At 40.7% G+C, this 27,444-nt stretch overlaps 1 protein-coding gene and 2 non-coding genes across 3 annotated transcripts; all 3 read right to left on the reverse strand.

Moving 5' to 3' along the window:
- Positions 1-4,009: 4,009 nt before the first annotated feature.
- Positions 4,010-8,407, reverse strand: Txnip (thioredoxin interacting protein). Its single transcript, XM_003479293.5, has 8 exons — positions 7,821-8,407; positions 7,129-7,204; positions 6,842-6,989; positions 6,644-6,746; positions 6,242-6,498; positions 5,989-6,145; positions 5,457-5,608; positions 4,010-5,339 (listed from the first exon to the last, which is right to left on the reverse strand). Exons 1-8 carry the CDS (start codon positions 8,068-8,070, stop codon positions 5,304-5,306), a joined length of 1,179 nt encoding a protein of 392 aa, XP_003479341.1. The 5' UTR covers positions 8,071-8,407; the 3' UTR covers positions 4,010-5,303.
- Positions 8,408-20,368: 11,961 nt separating this feature from the next.
- Positions 20,369-20,487, reverse strand: LOC111754385 (5S ribosomal RNA). The gene has a single exon (XR_002789077.1). It is a non-coding gene; the product is annotated as a 5S ribosomal RNA (ribosomal RNA).
- Positions 20,488-22,445: 1,958 nt separating this feature from the next.
- Positions 22,446-22,569, reverse strand: LOC111754322 (small nucleolar RNA SNORA4). Its single transcript, XR_002789025.1, has one exon. It is a non-coding gene; the product is annotated as a small nucleolar RNA SNORA4 (small nucleolar RNA).
- Positions 22,570-27,444: the final 4,875 nt, after the last annotated feature.

The raw sequence follows: 27,444 nt of genomic DNA on the forward strand, positions 1-27,444 counted from the left end.
GCCTCTTCCCATTCTGCCTCTTCTTCTCTGTTCCTTATATATGAAAGCTTATATAAGAGGCCCAGCTTCTCTCCCAGTCAGCCACAGCCTGATCGAATTGCGCCAGCTAGGTGTTCCCGCTCACCGCTGCGCACCAGGGAGTTATGGACCAGGCAGCCTACGCGTCTCCCCTCCCGGCCACCGTCAGGCTCTGGGATCTGGGTTGGGACAGCCTACCAGGTCCGCTGGCAGCGTCACGCAGGCCAGGCACTTTTCACCAATCCCACCCGAGAGGGGGATGTGTGGCAGGAGTCGCCACCGTGCCCTGCTCCCGCAGGACTGCTCGGGCCCAGAAAGTCCTCTGCTGGAGTCAAACTGTGGTAGAGTGTCAGTTTCTCTCACTCACTCACCACAAGTCAGTGCACGCCTCCCTGCCGTTCGCAGATTGCCGTTCTCAGAGCTTCTGCGCGTCTCTTTCCTTGCCGAGCCGCTGTAGAGGCAGCCAGCCGCCATGCGGCGGGAAACCCAAATCGCGGCTTACAATGGCGCGGTTCCAGCCTCCACACCGAGTCTTTTCGGTTCCTGTTTTAGCACCAGGACTGCATTCCAAGTTGGCTTCTCTCAGCCCAGTTCGTTCCTGAGTCAGCAGAGCATATCTCCACCTGCTTATGTCTCCTTAGTCCGCACCATTCCTGGCTTCTGAGCCGAGTCTTTCAGAGAGCCTCCGGTAGTTGCTGTTATCTGTCCGCCATGTTCTCCCGGAAGTCCTCGTCGACTCAGTCTTTAAGCATATGAAATTGTATCAATTCAGGAATATTCAATTTTGTTTTACTAACTTTTAGACAGGTACTTGCTAAATGATTAAAGTACATATGTACAACACTGAGAAGGGATTTGACCCAAAATTTTAAGGTAACAAAGGATATAAAATGAAGGTCAAGGTTTTTTTTCTGCTTTTAGTTTCCTATTGAGCATCAGAAAACCCAAGTAAAGAGTCATGGTTTTTAACAAAAATCACTTTTAAATCTCTGTCTCAGAAGAAAACCCAAATAGTGCTTTTCATGAGTAACAGGTTATGGGCCCAGGAGTTCATTTGTCCTTTGTCCCTATGGTGGACTCTGACTATACCATTCTTTTATCAATCAGAGCATAAGAAGAGAATGGCCTAAAAAGCTACCCACTCAGTGTGCAAACAGCTGAGTTGTTATGCAGGAAAGTGTGTTTGGGTAAGCCTGTATCAGCTGAAAATATCCTGGGTTGAGGCAGAAACTGTGTAGAGAAGGCAAAAGGGTGCCGCCTTTTGTGTTCTGAAGGAGGAAGCGTTTCCTCTGGTGAAACAGCTCTAGCTACTTCCTTCCTTAGGTTTTGCTGTCTTGTTCAATATGGTAGTTGCCAGCCACGGGAAACTAATTAAAGCTAAATTAATCCAATTAAACTCAAGTCAGACATGTTGGTACAAACCAGTAATCCCAGCACCCAGGGAGGCTGAGGCAGGAGGATCACAAATTCTCACCCAACCTGGATAGTTTCGCTATTTAACAGGACTCTGTCTCAAAATAAAAATAGAATAGGAGTGGTGATGTAATTTGGAGCAAAGCCCTGGTTTCAATCCCAGTCCAATAAATAAATAAAATCAGTTCATCAATCACAGCTGCCAGATTTCAGGACTCAGTGGCCACATGTCACTAGCGGCTACTGTAGTGGACAGCATATTTCCATCATCATAGAAAGTGCTTCTGATTAGTGCTGGATTAGGGGCATCAGAGTATCAGGAGGGGGTGTATGTGCTCCAGTCCTTCTAGAGGGGCCTTGGGCACAGAGTTACTATGGATCCTGTTCCTGCCAGCCCCCTTCTTTTTGTTGTCTTTTGAGGCAATGTAACACCATGTAGTTGAAGCTACCCTTGACTCATTGTGTAACCTAGGCTGGCCTCAAACAACAATCCTTCTGCTTTCAGCCTCCTAAATCCCAAGATTACAGGTGTGCACCACCATGCCCAGTTTCCCCCTTCTTACATAAGATGCCAGTAGCTAGGGAATACAAACAACCAGACTCAGGAGCTTCACCGGCTCCCCATCCCTATCTTGCCCTTGGGCTTGTTTCTGTCCTTGCTCCACCCTTCTAGTCCCTGGAAAACAAGCTGCAGATAACTTTCCCATCAGCTTTGACCTAGAAGCCATTAAATTTTTGAACAGGTGATAAAGAAGGGGAGAAGTCCAGGTGAAAATCACCATAGCAATAGGGAGAGTTAGAGACTGCAAAAGTGGTCATGAGAAACAGAGTCCATGAGGATCAAGAGGAAAAGAACAAATGAGACGAGGAGAATGTAAGGTAAATAAGCAAACAAAACATGAAGATTGAAATGGAAAAGATCTTTTTTCAGTTCTTTCTGTTCAACTCATATTTATTTATTTTATTATTTTCATTATTAAGGATTGAACCCAGATCCTTCACACTGAGCTACATCATCAGTTTTTTTTTTTTTTTTTTTTTGACACAGGTCCCGCTGCATAATTTAGGCTGACCTCAACTTTGTAGCAATTCTCTTGACTCAGCCTCCTTAGTATAGGTGTGCACCACCATGCCAGGTTGAATCTGCTATTAATATTTTGCAGTTGATTGTGATGGGACATACCTGTAATTCCAGTATTGGGACAAGAAAATCCTAAATTTGAGCCCAGCCTGGACAAATTAGCAAGACTCTACATGAAAAATTATTATTAGGGATGGTAATTCCAGCACTCAAGAGGCTGAAACTAGGATTGCCATGAGTTTAAGCCCAGCCTGAACTACATAGTGAGGCACTGTCTCAAAAACTAAATAGCCTGTCTAAATTATACAGTATTAAAAAATACATAAATATTAAAACTTTTAAAAAGAGCTGGGAATGTAGCTCAGTGCAAAGATCTTAGGTTCAATTCCTAGTACAAACACCAAAAAACAAAAACCCTGAAGAAATAAACAGGAATTACCTTAACATATCCTAAAGGATGAGGATGGTTAAATATTCAGCAAAGATTTACTGAGTTATGATTATGTGTTTGGACAAAATATGTGCTAGGAACTACAGATAAAGCTGGTAGCTGTCATCAGGATGTGGCTGAGGCATGTGTACTACTTTGAGTTTAAGAGCAGCTCACGCTACTTACAGAGATGAAGGCCAGCCTGGACTCCACACAGAGACCCTGTTTCAAAACCAAACCAAAGGGCCAGAGATTTAGCTCAGGAATACAAGTGCCTGCCTGGCAAGCACAGGGTCTTGAGGAGTTTGATTCCTGATTAAAAACAAAAACAAAAGCAAAACCAAAAACAAAATTAGACAAGCCTTGAACTACATAGGCTGAAAACAAAAGAAGCTGCCTCTGAAGAATAGTCATGATATTCATGACTAAAACTCTGAAGTCCTGAATGGTTATGCTTGTCAGCACATAAACCAGGCTTATTTTGGGAAGAATGTTTATAATAAAAAGCTGTAAAAATAGGAATCTTTGGGGTTGGGGGTGTGGTTCTCATCTCTGTCTCTTATTGAAAGCCCCAGTACTACAGAAATTGAAAAATATGTGGTAAATGGTAACACAAGCCATAAGTACTCTGGGAGGGAAGTATAATGATCTGAAACTTGAGGGCAGCCTGGTCAATTTAAGGCTTCTAGACTCTCAAAATTTAAAAAAAGGGCTGGAGGTACAGCAGTGTGAAGACCTTGGGTTCGGAACCTTAACACTTCCCTTACAAATGCCTTCACAAATGGGTTCTCTGTATTCAGAAACTCATGAACTCAAAAAATGAAAGAATTTAGTATAGCTGTGAATGTGGGATACTAGCTTAGACCAACAGAAGAACCTACTATAGTTCCTGAGTGAATCGTAAGAGAGAAAACTAGCACAAATCCCTTAACTCAATATTCCCCCAAGCTGGACACAGGAGGCCGGAGGGAACTGTCTTCAGCAACAGAACTGTCAAGTAGGGGAAAGCTACTTCAAGGATAACTTCTCTTAATTTTTGCCAGTGCTATCCCAGAGACAAGAAACACTTTTTGCCATTAAAATTTTTTTATTTTTAAATTTTTTACAAAGAATATCCCCCACATGGGGTGAAAATACATCTGGTTAAGTATAAAATATAGTTTTTAATCATACAAAAAGTTACACAAAATACAAAAACAGAAATACCACCACCTTCAGCCCATGTACTTTTCTGGCCATAAAAATTCTTAGCAAAGGGTAGAGCTCAGTGCTCTGACACAGGACAGCAAACAAAGTGCTTTGGTTGGGGCGGGGGGGGGGTGCTGATCAAGTGCCAGTGGCTATGGTGAGAAGAGGGGCCAGCACCCCCTCTCTTAACACTGGGCAGGGGGTCCAGGAGACCCTCTAGTTTCTCATGGCAGTGTCTGGAGGCTCTGATCAGTGTTGGGGCATTTGTTCCAGAGTCCCTCCTTGGATTTAGGAAGTCACAGTGGGCGAGGCTAAAAGCAGCAACCCTTTATATGATTAGTGTCAGAATTATACAATTCTGCACACAGGGACAGTCTCAAAAGTAATACACATTTGTGCGTATCATTATGCACACCCCTAGTGACTAGTAGCTTACATGTGAGATGGGGAATAACACAGAACAAAAAAATGACAGGAACTAAAGTGCTGAGAGTATCACCTTGGAACCATTTCCAAGGAGTCACAGAAAAACAGATCCTCCCATGTAAGTTTGCAACAGGAGAACACAGTGCAAGAAGGCTCTAAATGGCTTTTAAGACCTTTGGTGGGCAATAGTAGCTACTGCTTTAAGCTAGGTTGAATTGTATTCTAAGCAAAGACATGTCAGAGAAGCTTCCCTAGAACTCACAGGAGAAGCATTCTCTAGAGCAGAAACCAAATTAGCCCTGCAGCAGCTTTTCTTTTTTTTTCTTGTACATGTACACAACAACAGGAAATACTGATTTTAAAAACTTCTTTTCCCTGGTTCACTTAACTGTTCCACACAGCACAAGAGTTTGGAGTTTGATGATGTTCTAACAATCTATAATTTCCTTCAAAAAAAAAAAGACCCGACTAATGAAAAATGCCTCAGTTTTCAAGATCTAAGAAAATGGAATGAGCCTGAATTTTTCTAGTGTGTTTTAAAACCCATCCAGCAAACACTCCTATAGTCCAACACTGGTGCTGGCTGATGATGAGTCCATGCCATCCGAGGCCCAAAAACTGCCTGCTGATCACCATCTGCTTTGGGGGGGTCTGAGGCTGGGGGGGCCTCCTACCCCACTGCAGAGACTGTGAGAGTCCAGAAGAGAGGTGGAAAGAAACAGGTACAGCTGCTTTTCTTCCACTTACTCACTGCACATTATCATTCTGGATGCAAGGATCCACCTGAAAAGTAACAAAGAAGAGACTGTGTCACTTTGGGAAAGAGCAGCCTCCTTTAGCAATCCCCCAAAGCCAACCAATTCAGAAGGCTTAGGATTAATATGAAATGACCATTCTCACCTCAGTATATGTGGGTGGTGGCATGAACTTGAATTCAGGAGCATACATAAAAATTGGGCTGTCTTGAGATCCATCACTGTCATCCAGCAGTGGAGTGGTCGGGCTCTCCAATCGGTGATCTTCAGGAATTATATCCATGTAACAAGGAGGAGCTACGGTGAAAAAAATTTACAGGGATAAAAAACCTAGCCAAGAAATGCCAAACCATCATAATTTTACAATCTTTTTTTGTCTTTTTCTTTTTTATTGGTACTGGGGATCGAACTCATGACTGCCTGCTTGCAAGGCAGGCATGGCAGGTGCTTATGCCGCTGAGCTAAATCCCCCCCCCCCTTTTTGAGACAAGGTCTCGCTATGCAGTTCAGGCTGGCCTTGAGCTCACTTTGTAGCCCAGGCTAGTCTTGAACTCGCAGTGGTCCTGCTGCCTCAGCCTCCCAAGTGCTGGGATTATAGGTGTGAGCCACCATGCCCGGCTATAATTTTACAATCTTAAATTGGCCAGGGGAGGAGAAAAAGCATCAGGGTGGCTCACCTTCTGGGGTATCAGGGATGTTTAGGTCTATCCAGCTCATTTCAGAGCTAGCTCGGCTGGCCATACTGGATGTCCGGCTGCTCAGGCCTGACCTACTGCCAATCACCAGGGGCAGGTCAAGGATGACTTTCTTGGAGCCAGGGACACTAACATATATCTAGAAAGGAAATTGGGAGTTTGTTAGATAAGAGGCCTAGGGGAAAACCACTCTTGCAATAAACAACTTTCCCACAGCTACACCCATTCAACTCACCAGCAAGAAATATTCAACTCGAAGGATGCTGCAGCCCAAAATAGATGGCCTGATCTTCTGCACTCGAAGGCTCTTGCCTCGCCATGACGCACATGTCCCTGAGATAATATGATTGCCTCTCACTGATGACAACTTCTGAGTGAGCACCTTGGTCTGGCCATTGGCAAGGTAAGTGTGGCGGGCTACAATGGCTGCTTTGGGGATCACAATGCGGGAACATGTGTTCTCAAAGTCAGCGTGGATGGAAATGTCATCACCTAACAATAAAAAAAGATGAAAACATATTGACCAACAGTACAACTAATGACGTCCCTTCTGCTCCTACCCCATGTCTTTTAACTCCATTCCCAAACCCTTATTTCCTGTTATATCTGTCAACCATTTTCAGCACTAGGTTTTTACCTTCACAGAATCCTTTTCTATCAATTCGAGCAGAGACAGATACACGGCCGTCAGGAATGAACATGCAAGAAACTTTCCTCTCCTTTTTAGCAGACACTGGTTCCTGTGCAAAAGGTATTTTGAGATACTTCAGTCTAATGCCCAAGACCCTTTATCATCCTGTGACTAAGTACAACAGAATCTTGAAATGAACCTCACCATTAAGTCTGGAGTATTGATATCCACCAGCTCCATCACTTCAAAGTGTTTCTTTGTCTCCTGAGTTGGCTGGCTGGGGCGATCAAGAAAAGCCTTCACCCAGTAGTCCACAGAACCATATTTTCCTTTGAAGGATGTTCCCAGAGGCCTGTGTCCAAAAAAAAAAAAAAAAAAAAGTTGGAGGAGGCACATTTAAAACGCTTTCCAAGAACAGTAAGTGATCACAGAAGGAAAATTTTTTTTTTTAAGAAACAAGAGTCCAAAGATGCGTTTAGCTGATAACCTACCCTTCAGGAAGTTCAAAGCTGAATTTGTACTCATATTTGCTTCCAGGTCTCATGATCACCATCTCCTCATTCTCACCTGAAGGAGAGAAAAAAAAAGCTAACCGTTAGTTTTCTGGTTACACTTGAAATGTACCTATATGATTAAGATGCCTGCCTGCATTGGACACAAAAGGGATCCTATAACCCATTTCCACCCCCCCTTTTTACTTTTATATTTATTTATTTGTGTTTTTGAGACAGGGTCTTGCTATACAGTTCAGGCTCCTTTTGAGTTCACTTTGTAGCCTAGGCTGGTCTCAAACTTGCAAGGATCCTCCAGCCTCAGTCTCCAGAGTGCTCGAATTACAGGCATGCACCACCACCCCCTGGTTTCCTTATGTTCGTAAATCAAAGATTCGGATGCAATTTCACTTTGCAATTTTGAAAGGCTTGCCCAGAAAAGCAAAGACCAAGCAACTTATGTATACAGAAATTTTTAAAACAATCGAATAATCACGGGGTAGATGGCAGGGACATGTTTGCAAATTAAAACTAAGAAACAGGAAGAAACACATAATTCAAACACTCGAACTGAGAGATTTAAAACATGTAGTACAGGCTCATTGTACCCTTTTCAGATCAATTAGCTTTACCCCTCGAGCGGTGACGGGGGTAGGGGGTAGGGGGCAGGGGTGGGGGTGTGCTGCGCTCACCTGTGGGGTGGTCCTCCAGGGCAAGTGTGTCTTCATAGCGCAAGTAGTCCAAGCTCTGCTTGCACTGCTGCGATCCTTGTATCCACACGACCTTGGCCACGCCACAAGCCAGGATCCTCAGGGCTTTGACTCGAGTGACTTCACACACCTCCACAACCACTCGGCCAGCCACCTTCTCTCCGCTGCCATACACCTTCTCGGGGTCGTTAAAGACCACCTCGAAAGATTTGATCTTCTTGAACATCACCATGATCGGGGTAAAACGGCTCTGGAGCCCGCAAAAGGAGCAAGAACAAAATGAAACCCCAAATCCAATTGAAAGACCCTTTAGCAAAAGTTAAGATTTCACTCTTCCTTAAGGGAACGAAAAGTGTCCTTAAGCAGGTGTGGCTTTAAAAACAAAATTAAAAATATGCCCACAAAGGAACCTTTACTTTCAAAAAGATGCCTGAAAATGTCGGCTAGCTATGCCAGGAGTTTTTAATAAAAAGAAAAAAAAAAACTCTCCAGGTGCTGGAGGAGAGCTCCGGGTCTAGCAGGTCTGCTACGAGTGACTCTACCCAAAGCGGAAAGCAGAGTTAGGAGCTGGAGCCGGAAACTCCCTGCATATATAGTAGGCAGCGCCCGCTGAGCCACTGGAGTGCAAACCCAGAGGCGCGTGCTACCCTCGTGCACAGCCCTCCCATTGGCTGCCTTATCCGTGTTTACCAGAAGCCCGACCAATCAGCGCGCTCTCAAGGGCTCGTGGACAAAGAGTGCTCGGGACCGGAGCGTGGTTGTTGTGCCTGGGTGCGCCGCTGCCCAGGAGGAGGGAATGGGGGGGGGGTGCTGGCTTCCCCGAGGGGATCCGACTCTGTTTTGAAGACTGAAACCTGTCCAGGGCGAGATCGTAGATGTGGGTCTGGTAGCGGCTTTTTTTTTTTTTTTTTAATTTACTAGAAAATGTGCTTATGAGGGAATTTCATGTCCAGCTTTAACCGGGGCAATTTAGACGCTGCTGTTTATTCCTGGCTCACAAGTCGCAAGTCTGTGAAAAACAACCCCACAGCGCCAAGAATACTTTAGGATTGGGGCGGAGGGCAGGGAGTGTAAATGTTGCTATTCACCATTCCTCTTTGGCCTTCTCTCGGCCTGATCTTTATTAAAACCCCTCACAAAAACTGCTGTTCTGAAACAAGTGGGAGCTCGTCCCGCACTTCTCCTCCTCTCCGACCTCCGCGGGCCACGGGCCGGGACCATGTTCCTCCCCAGCTCCTCAGCCTGGGTGCTGCGTTGCCGTTGCCCCTCCCGGGAGCTCTGAGCTATTGGTTTCTGGGACAGAAATAGTTAGACATCGTCCACATCCTGTTGCTTATCCCCTCATCAATGTATACCTGCTAAGTTGAGAACACTATGTTCTCCTGCTTCCCTTATTACGTCTTTAGTGAGATGGATGTGTCCTCAGAACTCCAAGAATCTACCCCTCTTCTTCAGGAAAAAACAAAAACAAAAACTTCATCATTTTTCTTGAGATATTTTTATGCTTTCTTGTTTTCGTCTCTCTAAATTCAATAAATCAAATGTACACTCACAAACTCTTTTTTCCCCCTTAATTTTAAAAGTGTCTCACTATGTAGTCCAGTCTGGCCTTCAACTCACTAAGTAGCATGGGCTGGCCTTGTGCTTGGGAAATCTTACTGCCTCAGCTTCCCGAGTATTGGGATTACAGGAATGCACCATCACTCTGGTTTACATCTGTAAACCTGTTGTCCCATATACAATATTTGCGTTGATTAAAAGCAAGATAGTGCTCCTGTTTATAACCAACATTGAGCACTTTCCTTATTTTTTTTTCCCTAGGTAGTTTAGAAATCAATAGGAAAGGAAAAGGGAGAAGTAATGGACCATCAGAGCACTGTCCAGAGCAACAGGGGTTGGACTCAGATTCTGGCTATTCTGTGTAGATTTCATTGGCTACCTGCTCCACCAGGTTTCCCTTGCTAACTGCAGAATGCCTTGGGAGCCAATTCCTGATATTACTCCCAAAACTTTATATGTAGAGAAGGAATTCTAGCCTGTTTTCTTGGATTCCTGTGTTTGCACTGGGCTGTGAGATTATTACCTCATTCCTTGTACTGAAAAGAGGAAGATAATGTTCCTAAGCTTAAAATGGAGAAATTGGTGTCTTTGAGTATACAAAAATCTCACCACCTCAGCAAAAGGAAGGCCATTCAATGCCTGTCAGCTACAGCAAGTTAAGGCCCTGTCTTCCTTCCTCATAAACCCTAACTGGATTGACATCCTGAGGCTAACAAGTTACAACTCAACCCCAATATTAAGCAAGTTCAGAATCAGGCATCAAGACTGTTAGAAAACACACACAGGAACATGTTGATCCTTAGGGTGTGTGGGTTGAAGTAACACCCTGTTCTAGGAAATTAACCAACTAGGTTCTAGGTGTTTTCAGATAGCAAACAATACTGAGTTATTAAGGGTAGGGAAGGTGAGACTCGCTGAAGTTATTTTATTTTTTGAGACAGGGTCTTGTCATGATGTAGTTCAGGTACCATCGCAATCGGCTTCTCACTGAAGTAATTTTAAAAGCTCAAAATTATGGCTTCTGAGCTGGGCGTGGTGGCTCACACCTGTAATCCCAGCACTCGGGAGACTGAGGCAGGAGGAGCGTTGCAAGTTCGAGACCAGCCTGGGCTACAAAGTGAGCTCAAGGCCTGAACTGCATAGTGAGACCCCATCTCAAAAAAGACAAAAAAAATAATTCTGGCTGGCATGGTAGTATGTGCACGTAATCTCAGCACTAGAGAGGCTGAGGCAGGAGGATTGCCTCAAATTCGAGGCCAACCTAGGCTACATAGGCGATCAAGGGCAGCTTGGACTACATAGCAAGATTCTGTGTCAAAAAGAACAAAAATTATGACTTCTAGAAAATTTTAGTTTGATGGATGTGAAAATGTATGGAGATACATGACACCAAAATGCTTACCAAAACACATGAATCAGTATTGTTACAGCAAATAGTATGAGATGTAACTACATACATTTTGAGGTAACGAGAAAAGTGGTGATCAAGATGGCGTTGATTCAAGACGTTTTAGAGAATACTGATATTTAAATGACCTTTTGAAATTTTAATTTCTAAAACTCCTATAGCAGGGGCCGGGGATGTACCTCAGCAGCAGTGTACCTGCCTGGTTAAGTGCAAGGTCCTGGGTTTGATTTCCAGTTTACCTCCCTCCCCCAATTCCTGTGGCTGCTCTCTCTCGTTCTGTTTCTCTGTTTAATTTTTCCTTATCTTCCCATTTTGCAGAGGTGAGTAAAGACTGCTTGTTTGCTCTACATATGCCTGAGTTGTCTTCAATGCCAAAATACTGTTTGATTTTGGCAAGAGCAGCTGCCTAGCAAGCCTGTAGCTAAGGCATGTGCTGAAAAGGAGGCCTCCTCGACAGAGTTGTTTATAACCTTTCACCTTATAAGCCACGATTCTGATAAACATCTGCCCCTGATTCTTCTTTCTCAGTTCTTTAGTCCAAGGTAGAAAGAAAAAATTTGTAAACTCCAGTCATGAGGGTAGAAACACTGAAGTGTATGGGAAGATGGTAGGGTCCAAACAAACAACAGAGTCAGCTCAGCCCAGGAGTCTGAAAAGTTAGGTCATGGTTTACCTGCGCCTTCCCCACCCTTGTGGATCTCAGCGACAGCAGAAAACCAAGTAGCACTGTTGTTCGTTTGCTTTGCTGTAGCTGACAGGACAGCCAAAGGTTTCAGGGAGGGAAGTGCCTCTGGCGCTGCTGCCAGACAGACAGGGCATTTCTCTTTTCTTTAACTTCTAGCCTGATGAAGTTAGGACTCTAACGATGCATGCATACAAAAATAAAATAAAATAAAATAAAATAAAATAAAATAAAATAAAATAAAATAAATAAACCTTTTTTGTCCTTTTAATCACTTCTGACACCTTTATTCCCATAAACTTTGTTTTAACCCTTATCCAGAAGGAGCAAAATAAGTGTGGAGGGATTTAGCTCAGCAGTATAAGTGCCTGACTGGCAAGCGCAAGGTTGTGAAGAGTTCAATCCCTGGTACCAAAAAAAGTGTTGTTTGAGAGTGTGAGATCCAGCAGTGCTCAACTGCAATTATCTTAGAGTTCAAAGGGACTTTTTAAATAATTGTCAGTTTTGAGCACTAAAAAATAATCAAGTTCTGCTGGGCATAATGACTCAGGTCTATAATCCAAGCTACTCAGGAGACTGAAACAGGTGTATTGCAAATTTCAGGATAGGCTGGGTAATGTAGAGAGATACTTTCTAAAAACACAAAAAGGACTAGGGTATAGCTTAGTGGTAGAGCATCCCTGACTTTGAACCTGGTATCTTAAAAAAAAAAAAAAAGATTCTTTATATGTCAATTTATAAAGTTATCTGTCAGATCTTTTGCTGAAACGGGGACTAACAGTTGAGGGGGAGACAAAAAAAGAAATATGTGCATGTATTAACTTCCCACAGTGAATGCAATCATCACTGCAAAATTGTTCCAATACAATTAAAAAATAAAGTTACCTGTCACCAAGCTCATGTTATTTCATTTAATTCTTACAATAACCTTGTGATCCAGGTTTAATAAAAATCAGGCTCAGAAAAGCAAAGCAGTTTAGCTTGGCATGGTGATAGACACCTGTAATTCCTGCATCTTGGGAGACTGAGGCAGGAGAATTGCAAATTTGAGTCTGAGTAACTTAATAAGACCTGTCAGAAAATAAAAAATAAAACAAAGGGCTGGAGATATCCCTAGTAGGACAAATAAACAAATAAAATAGATTAAAAAAAAACTTAAAAAGCACTGTGAATGTAGCTGAGTATGAAAGTCTTGGTTCAGTCCCCTTCCTAGAGAGACAGAGGGTGTGTAATAATTTACACCAGCTTTCTGTGTTGACTAACTCTATCTCTTTGTAATCTGGCTTCTGCTACTGTGTCTGAAAAATTTTCTTCAAGGCTGTCAGAGGAAGCCAGACTAGTTTTTTAGGACCATTCTCTTTGACTCCCACACAATGAAAACCACCATCTTTAGATACTTATCTTGGTTTTTGGATTTCAACCTTTCCTCCTTCCCTAGGGAAATTATTTTTTCTCCATCCTTTTATGGCTGATTCAATAATTTCTCCTTTTTTTTCTTTATTTTGTCCATCTGTATGTCACTCTGTGTAAATCACATTAAAATCCATATTATACCTTATACCTTTAGCCTGTCTCTAAGCTTCTAGGTGTATCTCAGATCAGCTTGTCCAGGATTCAATTCACAATCTTCTTCCTGTGCCCAAACCTGTTTCTTTTCCTTTTTTTTTTCCCCAGTGGAATTATGATACAGTCCTTTCGATCATCAAGATTTAAGATTCAACATTGCAGCCAGGTGTGGTGGTGCTCATCTGTTAATTCCAGCACTCAGGAGGCTGTGAGTTTCAGGCCAGCCTGGGCTACATAGTGAGTTCCAGGCCAGAGTGAACTATACAGTGAGACTTTGTCTCAAAAAACAAAACAAGGGTGGGGATTTGCTCAGCAGTGTAAGCACTTGCCTGGCAAGCGTCAGGTTGTGAGTTTGATCCCCAGTACCAAAATAAAACAAAACAAAAATAACAACAAAAAAAACCCCAAGATTTATTTTAGCCAGGAATTTAGCTCAGACTACGCATGAGGTCATGAGTTTCATTCCCGGCACCAAAACAGAAACCAACAAAAACCAAAGTAAAACAAAATCTGGACATTGCCGTTGATTTCATCCTCTGACATTCCCCCAAACCTAGGCAGCTACAGATTTCTGTCGAGCAGTTTTTCTAGTGTTTCTACAACCTCCTGTTTTGTACTCGGGTTCATGTCTTTGTTCATGTTTTTTATTTTAATATCACTTAACTAATCCTGCTATCATCTATGAATTGTGAGTAGATTCCCAAAATTTTATCCTTTCTGCTCCTATAGTTCCCCAAAATCCCTTCCCTACTGAAACTCATTCAGATGCTTCAGTCTGGCATTAATGCCTTCAACAAAATGGCCTCAAGCAAACTTTCCTGAACATACCTCGGCCAAAACTGAGTACTCAGTGTTTCCTTAATCTTTCTGTGCCTTTGCTGCTTTGTTTACACTTTTTCTCCCCGGGATCTGGCTTCTCCAGCTGTTTTGTGTAATCCCATCCACTCTTCTGTACACAGTTGAATGACTGCCTGTACGAAACTGTCTGGGTTTCTGGTTTTCTCCTCTTTTACCTTCTGACCAAATATGACTCCATTCTCCTTGAGAATGGAGTGAATACTCCATATTCATGTTTCTCATCTTTTCATTAGAGCCCAGGATTCCTAGAGAGCTGGGGTTTTGTCCCTTGTCTTCCAACACCTATTAGAGTGCATCTCACAGAGTAAACACCCTGAATCGATACAGTGGACTGTATCCTGCAATAGACTATATCCTGACTTGGGTTTAAAATAACCTTAACTTTTGTCCTTTCTGCCACATTGTAATGTGTCGGACCCCTCCCTCTCCAAGCCCATGGCCTGATAATGTACTGGAGCCAGGGAGAGAAGGCGGGGAGAGAGGATGAGCTGTTTTTCTGAGAGGAAATTGGATTGAGCTAATGTTTATATGCACAAGCGAGATGGGACATTGTGTACTAAACCTAACTTCCTCTTTTCTGGGAAATTCTTTCTTCACCAGTTCAGAAATCCAATTGGCTCAGCCCTGCCACCCAGTGGATAATTAAATGTAGGTACTGTCAAGATCTCTAATCCAATAATTGTCTCAAATATAGACTTTTCCAAGACCTGAAATGTGACCTTTCTAGACCATCCCACCATTTTACCGAGTCATAAAGATAGTCAGATAGATAGATAGGGCTATATGGGGGATGTGTAGCTCTGGAGATTAAACCCATGCCCTTTGTACTTAGGGAAGCCCCCCCTTAAAATTTTTAACATCTTGAAATAGCACTTTTTTGCCCAGGCTTGCTTTGAGTTTGCGATCTTTTTGCCTTGACTTTCAAGAGTGCTGGAGATACAGATGTGTGCCACCACACCTGGCTATGAAGATGATTCTTGATCATTCTTGATCATGAGAGCAAGAAACAGGTAAAGGAAATAACATGTTTGTGACCAAGAGGGAAAAAATCATATATTAAAAGTTTTGTATTTTATTTACTTATTTGTCTTTTTGAGACAAGTTCTCACTATGCCATTCAGGCTGGCCTTGAGCTCATTTTGTAGTCCAGGCTGGTCTTGAACTCACAATGATCTTTAACCTCCTGAATGCTGAGATTATAGGTGTGTGCCACCACACCCAGGTTCAATTTTCTATTTTTTTATTGAGGATGACAATTAACAGTACTTTCTTTGTTTATGGTTTGTGTGTGTGTGTGTGAAAGAGACAGAGAGAGAGAGAGAGAGAGAGAGAGAGAGGAAGAGAGAGAGAGAGAGAGAAAACAATTGCACAAATATTTGTTTTTTCGCTAAGAGGCAGGCAGATACTTTGCTGAAGAGAATATTGTGATTCAACACACTCCAGTCACTTGTCTATGGTCATACAATTTAGACAAAATTTGTTTGACTTATGACCCAGGGATCTTTCCACTAGTGTATCTCTGTTTCTCTTTTTTTTTTTTCTTATCATTTAAGGCAGGCAGAGTGGTACACACCTATAATTCCAGCAGACAGTGCATCCCCCATAAGGAGAAAAGGAAACCATGGCAGGACCTTTATCTATTTCGGATGCTGGAATTTTAGCAAAGGGCCTTTCAGTTCTTGGCTGGAGGGAGAGGAGATGTGAGATGGAGATTCAGATTAACCTAATTTTTAAAAAATATCACTTCAAGAGTTGCCCGAGGGAGTACTGCTATTGTACTCCCTGGACCTCATGATACTAAAACTATTGTTTCCGTGAACCAGCAGCAGAGAACAATTCCAAAGTAGCCGTGCAATGAAGGCAGATCTGGTTATTCTTCCTGAATTCCACTTTCCCAGAGTCCACCCTCCATTCACATGTGAGCTTTATCTCAGGAAGCATATGTCGTGATTTCTTCCTAATAATTGTTGTGAGGATTATGATTAATTTGGTTTGGGAGTAGGCAGCAAAATTGAGGAAGGCCTTTTGTTTTCAAACATTCTGCTTTTCCCTTGCTTCTCTGGTGATGGTGCAGTTTCCTGGACCTAGCTTTGAGAACTGAAATTACTGAGCCTGTTATCTTTCTTTCCTTGAGAAACAGTGAAGGAAGGGACTTGTCATGAAGGCTGTGGGTGGCTGGAGTGGGGAAAGAAGTGTTGGGCTGATTTGAAAGTGGTTGAGACAGTCACAGGTTTAGAAGTTAAAGGGCTTGCATGCTGGCACACATGTATGATCCCAGTGCTTTAACACAATGATCACAATTTTGAGCCCAGCCTGGGCAATTTAGCATCTTAATGAGACCCTGTCTCAAAAATTTAAAAAGGCCCAGGGATGTAGCTCAGTGTGAAAGCCCTGGTTCAGTCCCCAGTACTGCATAGGGGTAGGGTGAGGTGTGAGAGGCCCCGGGTTTAATATTTGGCACTGAAAAAACAGAACAGAAAACCAAACAAACAACAACAGAAACTTAAGGAGAAAAGTGCAAGTCAAAGTAAACATGCCTCCCACCCCCTGTCATTTTTCCCCTGGTATTGGGGATGGAACCTGGGTTCTTTGCTCTGAGCTACATGCCCAGCCCTTTTTATTTTTCGTTTTTGAGACCGATTCTTTATTTTGTTTTGTTTGTTTTTGAGGCAGGGTCTCAACGTGTAGTTCAGGCTGGTTGTGAACTCCCTGTATAGCTCAGGTTGACCTCCAATTTGAGGTGATCCTCTTGCCTCAATCTCTTGAGTCCTGGGATAACAGATGTATGCCACCATACCCATTTTGAAACTGGGTCTTAATAAGTGTTTGCATTGGACTCAAGTTTGTGATTCTCCTGTCTCAGTCTCCTGGGGTGGACTTACAGATGCTTCATTCCCATTTAAATATGTATGTGTGAGGGATGAACACAGGGCCTTTGCACTGAGTTATCTCTCTAGCCCTTTTTAATTTTTGTTTTGTTTGTGAAGTCACTAAATTGACCTGGGCTCAGATTTGCGATTCTCCTACCTAGACTCCCAAAGCACTGGGATGACAAGTGTGAGTCACCACACATAGCTCCTCACCCTTTTAATCAAAATGACACATGCCAAGCATGGTGGCACAAGCCTGGGATTCTAGCACTTGGGAGACTGAGGCAGGAGTACTGCCACAAGTGCCAGCCTAGCCCAGGCTATGAAATGAGTTCAAGGCCAGCCTGAATCGGATAGGGAGACCCTGTCTCCAAACAAAACAAAACAAAACAAAACAAAACAAAACAAAACAAAACAGGCAAACAAAAAAGTAATTCATTCTGTAGTTAAAATTATATGATATTAAATGTTTATACAAAAAACAATCCTCAAAGCCTTCTTTTGAGAGTTTTTAAGCCAGCTTTTCATCATTCTTTTTTTGATATGTTTCTTCTTTTATTTTTAAAAGTTAGATCTATTAGACATGTCTACTGTTCTCAGGTTATAGTAACTGAATTTTTCTTTTTTTGAGACAAGGTCATACATGTAGTTCAGGCTGGCATAAAACTCATTATGTAGCCCAAACTGGCCTCCAACTCACAGCAATTCTCTTGCCTCAGCCTCTCTGAGTGTTGGGATTATGGACATGTGCCACCACAACTGGCCAGTAACTGAACTTTTAACTCTTCTATGAAAAAAAGTTGGGAAGAATCAGGGACCAAATCCAGGATCTCTTTCATGCCAGGCCAGCGCTCTACTGTTGAGGTAGTACCCCAGCTCAAAATTACAGCTCTTACCTCAAACTGTATCTCTAATGTTCCCTTCCCTTTTATCTCTTCTTCAGTAATTATATAACAGTTTAGCTAAATCAGTCATCAACCATTACATTATTTTCACCATGTAAATAACACCCACTGTCAGGCCATGTAGTACATTTTGATTATTTTGTATATTTGTTGTGAAGTTATAGTAATTTATTTAAATAATTTAGTTTACTGTGCATGTATCTTCATTTTGTTTCTTAAAGTCAAATTCTGTCAATGTCTATTAATATTTTATCTTAAATGCTCAACATATCAGGTAATCTGAAGAAATTAATTTTCCGGAGACTTGGCCCAATCTCTTTGAATAATTTTTTAGTCACCAGCGCCACCTGCTGACCATTTGTGAACTGGGAAGTCAGACTGGGCTTTAAATGGAAAATAGCCATCCTTGAGGTGGTCCCTAACCCTACGAACTATATGGTGAAGAAAGGAATGTGGACCTAGTTTTAGAAGTACAGAAGAGATGTAAAATAATTGAATATCTGTTTCTCTCACCTTGCCTTCTCACTTTGCCCTAGAGAAAATCTATGTTCTTATATTTCTTTCCTTAGTCTTTTGTCTGACCACCAGACAAAAGTCTAAAATGGTTTAGTCTTCTGAAGACAGAAAGGTAGGCTACTTATTTTAAAAGATTAGACAGATGATAGCTGGGTGTGGTGGCTCACACCTGTAATCCCAGCACTCGGGAGGCTGAGGCAGGAGGATCGTTGTGAGTTCGAGACCAGCCTGGGCTACAAAGTGAGCTAAAAGCCAGCCTGATCTGCATAGTGAAACCCCATCTCAAAAAAGATAGAAAAAAAAAAAAGATTAGACAGATAATAAATGATAGTGATAGATGATAAATAATAGATAAATGATAGATAGATAGATTTTGCCATATTAGACATTGAACCCAAAACTTCACACTGTTACATCCCCAAGCTTTTTATTTATTTATTTTTAGTCTCACTAAATCATCTAAGGCTGGCCTTGAGTTTGAGATACTTCTGCATCAGCCTCTCAAGTAGCTGGAATTAGAGATATGTATCACTACTCCTAGATTGTCTATGTTTTTCTCTTTTTTGGGTTTGTTTGCTTTGTTTTGCTTTTACACACTATGTAGGGTCTCACTATGTAGTTCAGACTAGTTTGAACTCACTATATAGCTATGTAGTACAGGCTGGCCTTGTACTCACGGCAATTCTTCTGTCTCAGCCTCTTGAGCGCTGGGATTATAGGTGTACACTGCCATGCTGGTTTGCCTATTCATTAAAAATGTACATTTTTATTTCAGTATACTCAATAGATGATAAATTGCCTATATTTTAAGCATATAGCTGGATGTGGTGGCGCATGACTGTAATCCTAGCATTCCAGAGGCTGAGGCAGGAAGATAATTATGAGTTCATGACCAGCATGGGCTTCAAAGTGAGCTTAAGGCCAGCCAGAACTGCAGAGTGAGATCTTGTCTCAAAAAGACTTTTAAAAATGTGTATACACACACACACACACACACACACACACACACATGGGTTGAGATAATTGCTGCAATCGAAATAGTGACCAGGCCTGTCAATCCAAAAAGTTTCTTCTTGCCCAGTTCCTCCCTCTGCCAATCTCCAAGCATCCCTTGATACTCTTTCTTTCACTCTCAGTTTGCATTTTCTGTGATGTTATGTAAACAGAAACAAATGGTATGTTTTCATTTTTGTTTGGCTTGGTTTTGCTGGATTTGAATGTGGTTCTCACACAAAAGGTTGCATGTTGATAATAGACAACAAGAAGCTGGGACAAGATCATTTGCAAATGAGCAGGGGACTTAGAGGGGTGGGGATAAAACCATAGAATGCTAAGTGCATGTGCCTACTCCCTAAGATGAAAGTAAACATTATACACGCAAACATGTACTAATAAAAAACTTAAGACTCCATGAGTTGGGCATGATAGCATGTGCATGTAATCCCAGCACTCATGAGGATCGCTATGAGTTCAAGGCCAGTCTGGGCTATGTAGTGAGGTCAAGGCCAGCCTCAATTGCATAGCAAAACCCTGTCTCTAAAAAAGAAAAAGAAAAAAAGAAAAGTTCCTATGTTAGAGGCTTGGTTCTTACTATGGCAATGTTGAGGTGACAGAGCTTTTAGGAGTGAGGCCTAGTGGAAGGTGCTTAGTTGTGGGGAGCATTTCATGGGGGTCATTTTCATGGGACCCTGAGTTAGTTTGTACCAGAGCAAGTTACCCAAGGAGAAAGCCCAACCTGGGATCTGTCTCTGACTTCCTTTCTATGCTGTGTTCCTTTGAGCGCTGTGCTCTAGCCATGCTTGTGCCGTGCCAATGAGCCTCCCGAACTTAAGTTAAATAAAGCTTCTTTCTCAGTGAAGTTATGCTAAACCTCTTTTCTTTAGAAAGATATGTATGCAGCCTCAGATATTTCATTTCAGTAATAGAAAACAGACTATTATATGATTTCTTTCAACTTGCATTATTATCACTCATGATGTATGTATTTGGAGTTCATTTGATTGTTAAGTAATATTCTGTTCTACAGATTTTCTGCAATTGGTGTGTCCTTCACTTGTTGATGGACACTGGGTTGTTTCTATTTTTTTGGTTTTACAGATAAAATTTTTTTGTATATTCCACGTTGCCCTCATTGGTTTATTTTTCACTGTTATTTATTTATTTAAAGCCTACAGCACCTGGTATTCCCAGGTGGTCTCCCATCTAAGTACTAACCAGGCCCTACCCTGCTTAGCTTCCAAGATCAGACGAGACTGGGTGCGTTCAGGATGGTATAGCTGTAGACTTTTTCACTGTTTTTATTAGTGTATGTTTTACAGATGAATAGAGTAGTGTCTTACAGATAAAACTTGTATGAACATTCATGTGCAAGTTTTGTGCAGCTACTTTTTGTTTGTTTGTTTGTACTGGGGATCAAATGCATGACCTCACGCTTGCCAGGCAGGCGCTTATGCCGCTAAGCTAAATCCCTGGCACAATGTTATTTCTTTTGAGTCAATGCCTAAGATTGGAATGTCTAGATTATATGCTAAATGTACATTTACTTAAAAAAAATCTGCCAAATAGTTTCACACAATGGTCGTAGTATTTTATATTCTCACCATATTTTCACCAACATTTGTTTTTGCCAATCTTCTTAGTTTTAATTTTTGAGTTATCAGTGTTGTCTCATTAAAGTTTTAATTTGACTGATAAATTTTTTTCTTCCTCTTTCATCTTTCTCCTTCTCCTCCTCCTCCTTCCTTTTGTTTTCTTTTTCTTTCTTTCTTTTTTTTTTTTTTTTTTTGTCTTTTTGAGACAAGGTATCACTATGCAGTTCAGGCTTGCTGGCTTTGGCCTCACTTTGTAGCCCAGGCTGGTCTCGAACTTGCAAACAATTCTTGTGCTTCACCCTCCCAAGTGCTGAGATTACAAGAATGTACCAACATGCCTGACTCTTCTTTTTTTGTTTGTTTGTTTTTCTGAGACAGAGTCTCGCTATGCAGTTCAGCTAGGCCTTGAACTCACTGTGTAGTCCAGGCAGGCCTTGAACTCACAGTATCTCTCCTGCCTCAGCCTTCCAAGTACTGGGATTATAGGTATGTGCCTTCACACCTTGCCGATGGCTGATGATCTTGAGTATCTTTTTTTTTTTTAATCCATTTTATTACAAGGTTAAAAAGAAAAAAGAAAAAAGAAGAAAAAAACAACAAAATTTCAAAACACATCAATCTGGGGCCAACAATGGTACATACATTGCACATTGTCATCCCCAAATCATTCACCCAGAGCACAAGACATTTGAGTTCAATTGTCCAAACAATAGCAGCACAAATCCTTCTCTTTAGTGAACTCAGAGAAATCAGTAGTATAACTATCTTAACTATTTTTATATACATATAAATATACATACCCATATGCATATATTTTCTTTCAGCTTGTCACAAATAATGAAACAATACTACATTTACACGTGTCTTATTTGTTTTAATTATAGTCTCAAGCCACATCCATATACCTATAAAAGTGTCCAGTTTATCCTTTATGCTGAGTAGTACTCTATTGTATAAAAATATCACATCTTTTTTATCCATTCCTCAGTCAATGGGCATTTAGGTTGTTTCCAAGATTGGGCTACTACAAACTGTTCTGCTATAAACATGGGTGCACATATATCAATGTGGTATGATGTTATTAATTCTTTTGGGAAAATACACAGAAGGGGAATAGCTGGCTTGAATGGAACCTCCAATCTTAGTTTTTGAGGACTCTCCACACTGATTTCCTCAGTGTTTGCACCAATCTGCATTCCCACCAACAGTGGAGAAGGGTTCCTTTTTCCTCCACAGCCTCTCCAGCATTTGTTACTGCTTGATTTCTTGATAGTAGCCATTCTTTCTGAGTGAGATGAAATCTCGGTGTTTTAATTTGCACCTCTTGAATAACCAGTGATGCTGAACATTTTTTCACATACGTATTTGCTGTTCGTATTTCTTCATTTGAGAAGTATTTATCTCAGATTCCCATTTTTGGATTGTGTCTTTAAATCTGGGAGGACTGATTTATTTTTGAGTTCTTTATATGTTTTCCATAGTAATCCTTTGTCTGAGGAACAGCTGGCAAACGTTTTCTCCCATGCTGTGGGTTGTCTCTTCACTCTGTTGGTGGTCTTTACCTATACCAATGTCTTCAAGAGTTTTACGTACTCTATTTTCTAGCAGATTTAATGTTTCTGTTTTAATATTAAGTTTTTTTAACCTATGTGATTTAGCCACAAAATGGTAATGAACTATACAGAGTGGTATAGTTCACTGTGAAGTGTGGTCATTTAGTCTCCCAAACAGCCAAATATTAAGATCTTTGATCCATTCTGATTTTAGCTTAGTACATGGTGAAAGATATGGGCCTAGTTTTAATCTTCGGCATGTGTAGAGCCAGTTGTTCCAGCACCATTTACTGAACAGGGTATCTTTTTTCCAGTGAAGGTATTTGGCACCTTTGTCAAAGATTAAGGTGGCTAAGTGTGTCTGCAGTTATTTCTACATCTTCTAACCTGTCCCATTGATCTTTGGGTCTGTTTTTTTTTTCTTTTCTTTTTTCTTTTTTGCTAGTACCATACTGTTTTTTTTTAAATTATAGTAGCTTCATAGTAAAATTTCAAGTCAGGGATTGTGATGACCCCTGTCTTGTCTTTGTGACCCAAGATTGCCTTTGCTATTCTAGGTCTCTTCTGGTTTCAGATTAATTTTAGGATTGTTTTCTCTAATTCTGTGATATAAGCTATTGGAATTTTGATTGGATTGGAAATATGGCCATTTTCACTATATTGGTTCTTCCTATGTTCCAAGAACACAGGATATCTCCCCATTTTTTTTTTTTTTTTTGTCTTTTTGAGACAGGGTCTCACTGTGCAGTTCAGGCTGACCTTGAGCTCACTTTGTAGCCTAGGCTGGTCTCGAACTCACAACGATCCTCCTGACTCAGCCTCCCAAATGCTGGATTACAGGATGAGCCACCACGCCCAGCAATCTCCCCATTTTCTAATATTCTCTTCGATCTTTTTTCCCAGAGTACTGCAGTTTTCATTTTTTTTTTTTTTTTTTTTTTGGTCTTTTTCTTTTTTATCGGTACCAGGGATCGAACTCACGACCACACACTTGCAAGGCCAGGCACTTATGCCGCTAAGCTAAATCCCCAGCCCCAGTACTGTAGTTTTCAATGTAGAGGTCTTTTACATCCTTTGTTGGATTCCTAGGTATTTCATTTTTTTGGATGCTATTGTAAGAGGTATAGTTTCCCTGATTTCTTTCTCAGTGACTTTGTTATTCATGTACAAGAAGGCTATTGATTTCTGAGTGTTGACTTTGTATCCAGCTACATTAATGAATTTTCTAGAAGTCTTTTGGTGGAATTTTTGGGATCTCCTAAGTAAAGTATCATGTCATCTGCAAATAATGATAGCTTAACTTCTTTCTTTCCTATTTTTATTCCTTTTATTTTTTCTCTTGTCTAATTGCTCCAACTAAAGCTCCCAGGACTGATCATTGAACAGAACTGTCTCCAATTCCACTGTATGAATGTTCACTTTATATGCTTTAATTTAGTGATATGGACAACTGTTTCTGGGAAGATAATGTGTAGCCTGTTAACTAGTGATTTCGTACTGTATATATTTTTTTCTAGAAATACTGTATTATTTGTACCCTTTTACTGCATTGTTTTTTTTTTTATGTCCTTTCTTTTTTTTTTTCTCTGTTTAAATAAATAAAAAAAAGCTCCCAGGACTATATTGAATAAAAGTGGAGACAGCAGACATCTTTTGTCTTGTTCCTGATTTTAGAATGAAAGCTTTCAGTTTTTGTTCATTTAGTATGATGTTGGCTGTTGGTTTGTCATAGATAGCTTTTATCAGATTGGGATAAAGACCATCTACTCCAATTTTCTGTAGGGTTTTTATTATGAATGGGTGCTGGTGCTGGACTTTGTCAAAAGCTTTTTCTGCATCTATTGAGATGATTATATGGTTTTTGTGCTTGGTTCTATTAATATGGTGAATTATATTTATGGATTTATTTATATTGAACTATCCCTGCATCCCTAGGACGAATCTCACTTGATTGTGATATACAATTGTTTTGATGATTTGCTGGAGTCTGTTTGCCAGTATTTTGTTGAGGATTTTTGCATCAATGTTCGTTAAGGAGATTGGTCTATAATTCTCTTTTTTAGTTGAGTCCTTCTCTGGTTTTGGAATCAGAGTAATGCCTGCTTCCAGGAATGAATTTGAGAGTAATCCTTCCCTTTCAATTTCATTAAACAGTTTGAGAAGTAGTGGTCTATTGGAGACCACTATGAAGCAGCTCTGAGCAGGATTTAAATTTTACTAACTGGCTTTCTATGTTTATCTGTGAGTCTGTCCTAGGCCTCAGCCCCTTGCCTGTCGATGGGAGCTGATTCATAGTAAGCGAACCTCTATGAATCACTGGTCCTGGCTGAGGCCTGTAGTGGCCTGTGAGGCCAGAGATACCTCAAAGGGCAAGATAAGGCCACAGCTGCGGACACTTGGCTCCAACCCCAATTAACAAGATAGAGACTACAGCTGTAAAGATTACTCCTACAGTCTCACTTCTACCATGTCTTCATGATAAGACAGTGGTACTAAATTGACTTGATTCATTACTTGGAGACGTCCTTGAAGTGACTCCCAAGGTCCTGCTCATTGCCTGCACTTTCCCCAGTTTCTCGCCTTTTGTCCTTGGTCCTAATATAAGTGAACTGACCCGGAGAAGCTTTTGTCTTAACCCTCGGAGTCTCGAGCTTAATTAAAGGGTTTTGACCCTCCTGGAGCCCCCCAAAATCATACAACTTGTCTCATTTTACTTAATCTTTGCCGTATACTCACTTGGGAGATCGGGGATCTAGGTCAGAACCTGATAGTGGTCTTAGTTCTTCACTGAATTTCTTGAAGAATTCAGCAGTGAATCCATCAATGTCTAGGCTTTTCTTTGTTGATAGGTTTTTTTGGGAGGAGTGGAAGGAGGTACAGGGATTGAACTCATGACCTTGCGCTTGCCAGGCAAGTGCTTGTGCCACTGAGTTAAACCCTTGGCCCTGTTGATAGGTTTTTAATTACATATTCGATTTTTTTTATTGATATTGGGTTATTTGGGATTTTTATGTCTTCTTGATTCAGTTTTGGTAATTCATTTGTCTCTAGGAATCTGTCCATTTCTTCTGTATTTTCTATCTTATTAGAATACAAGTTTTCAAAGTAGGTATAGATGATTTTCTGGATTTTTGCAGGGTCTATTGTGATTTTGCCCTTTTCATTCCTAACTGCATGGATTTGAGTCCTTTCTCTCCTTTTTTTGGATAAGGTTGGCTAAGTGTTTGTCTATTTTATTTAATATTTCAAAGAACCAACTCTTCATTTATTCTTTGTATTTTTTTTTTTAGTCTCTAATGTGTTAATTTCTGCTCTGATCTTTATCATTTCCTCCCTTGAGCTTTTGGTTTAGCCTGTTCTTCTTTTTTCTAGAAGTTTGAGGTTCAACATTAAGTTGTTTAGATGCACTTGCTCTGTTTTCCTGATATAAGTATTTACTGCTATAAATTTCCCTCTTAAGACTGCTTTCATTGTGTCTCACAAGTTCTGGTACATTGTATTTTCATTATTATTCAACTGTAAAAATTTCTTCTTTAATTTCATCTATGACACATTGGTTGTTCAGTAGAGTGCTATTGAATTTCCGGGTGTTTGTGAAGTTCTTGTGGTTTCCTTTGGCATGGGTTTCCAATTTCATTGCACTGTGGTCTGATAGTATTCATGAGACAATTTCAGTTCCTTTGCATTTATTTAAGCATGTTCTATGAGCCAGTTTTGGAGAATGTCTCATGTGTAGTTGAGAAGAATGTGTATTTTGATGTTGTGGGGATGGAACACTCTATAGACATCTACTAGGTCCATTTGCTCAAAAGTTTGATTTAGTTCTAGTAGTTCATTATTGCTTTTTTTGTCTAGTTGATCTGTCTTTGTGTGACAGTGGGATATTCGGGTCTCCCAATACAATTTTATTAGGGCTTACTTGATTTTTCAGATCTATTAGTAATTGTTTCATATAGTTGGGTGCATTGGTATTTGTTGCATATATATTTATAATTGTTATCTCTTCCCCTTGGATTGCTCCTTTATGAGGATGTAGCCACCATCTTTATCTCTCTTAATCAGTGTTACCTTGAAATTCACTTTGTGTGCAAACAGAATAGCTACCCCTGCTTTTTTTTTTCTGGATTCCTATCACATGGAGTGTTGTTTTCCATCATTTGACTTTCAGTGTATGAATTTCTTTTTGAATTAAGTGTGTTTCTTGTATGCAGCATATTATTGGATCTTGCTTCTTGATACATTCTGCCAACTTGTGTCTTTTGACTGGTGAATAGAGACCATTAACAGTGATGGCTATAACTGACATGTACTGGTTTATCGTTGTCATGTTATTTTCGTGTTGTTGACTCTCCCCTTTTTTCTCATCCTCTAATTGGTAGATTTCTTATGTTGGGGTTCATGGAGTTATTATCTATTTCTAGACGGTCCTTCAGAATATTCTAGTGCTGCTTTGGTGGTCATAAATCTCCTCAGGTGTTGTTATTTTTCCTTTTTTTTTAGTTTAAAGAGAGTAAAACCAAGCAAAATAAAATGGAACAAAGCCAATCAAAACAAATTAGTTTAAGTGACACAGGACTTCAAAACAATACAAAATCAACAATGGTTACCATAATGCCTTTTGTCTTCAAAATAGTTGCCTTCAGACATAGTAAAAATCAAACAAAACAGAACAAAATTGAACCAATTAAAAACAAAACAATGAATGCAATAAAGGACTTTTTTTTTTTGTACCAGGGATCAAACTCATGACCTTGCACACACCAGGCAGGCACTTACACTGCTAAGCTAAATCTCCAGCCCCACAATAAAGGACTTCAGGGGCTGGGGATTTAGCTCAGTGGCATAAGCACCTGCCTTTGCAAGCAGGCGGTCATGAGTTCAATCCCCGGTACCAATAAAAAATAAAAAATAAAGGACTTCAAAACAAGGCAATAGTAAATCTAAAATGTTACCATAATATATCTTGCTCTCTTTGAAACAGCTGCGCATGCCATTGAATATAACAAAATCAAACATAACAAAATAGAATAACCAACCAAACAAAAACAGTGAAATATAGGACTTCAAAACAAGGTAACAGGGAATTACCAATGGCTA

Source organism: Cavia porcellus, unplaced genomic scaffold (genome assembly GCF_034190915.1).
Source record: "Cavia porcellus strain 051 isolate PalLab524CR breed Dunkin Hartley unplaced genomic scaffold, mCavPor4.1 scaffold_1, whole genome shotgun sequence".
In the NCBI taxonomy this organism is placed as follows: Eukaryota; Metazoa; Chordata; class Mammalia; order Rodentia; family Caviidae; genus Cavia; species Cavia porcellus.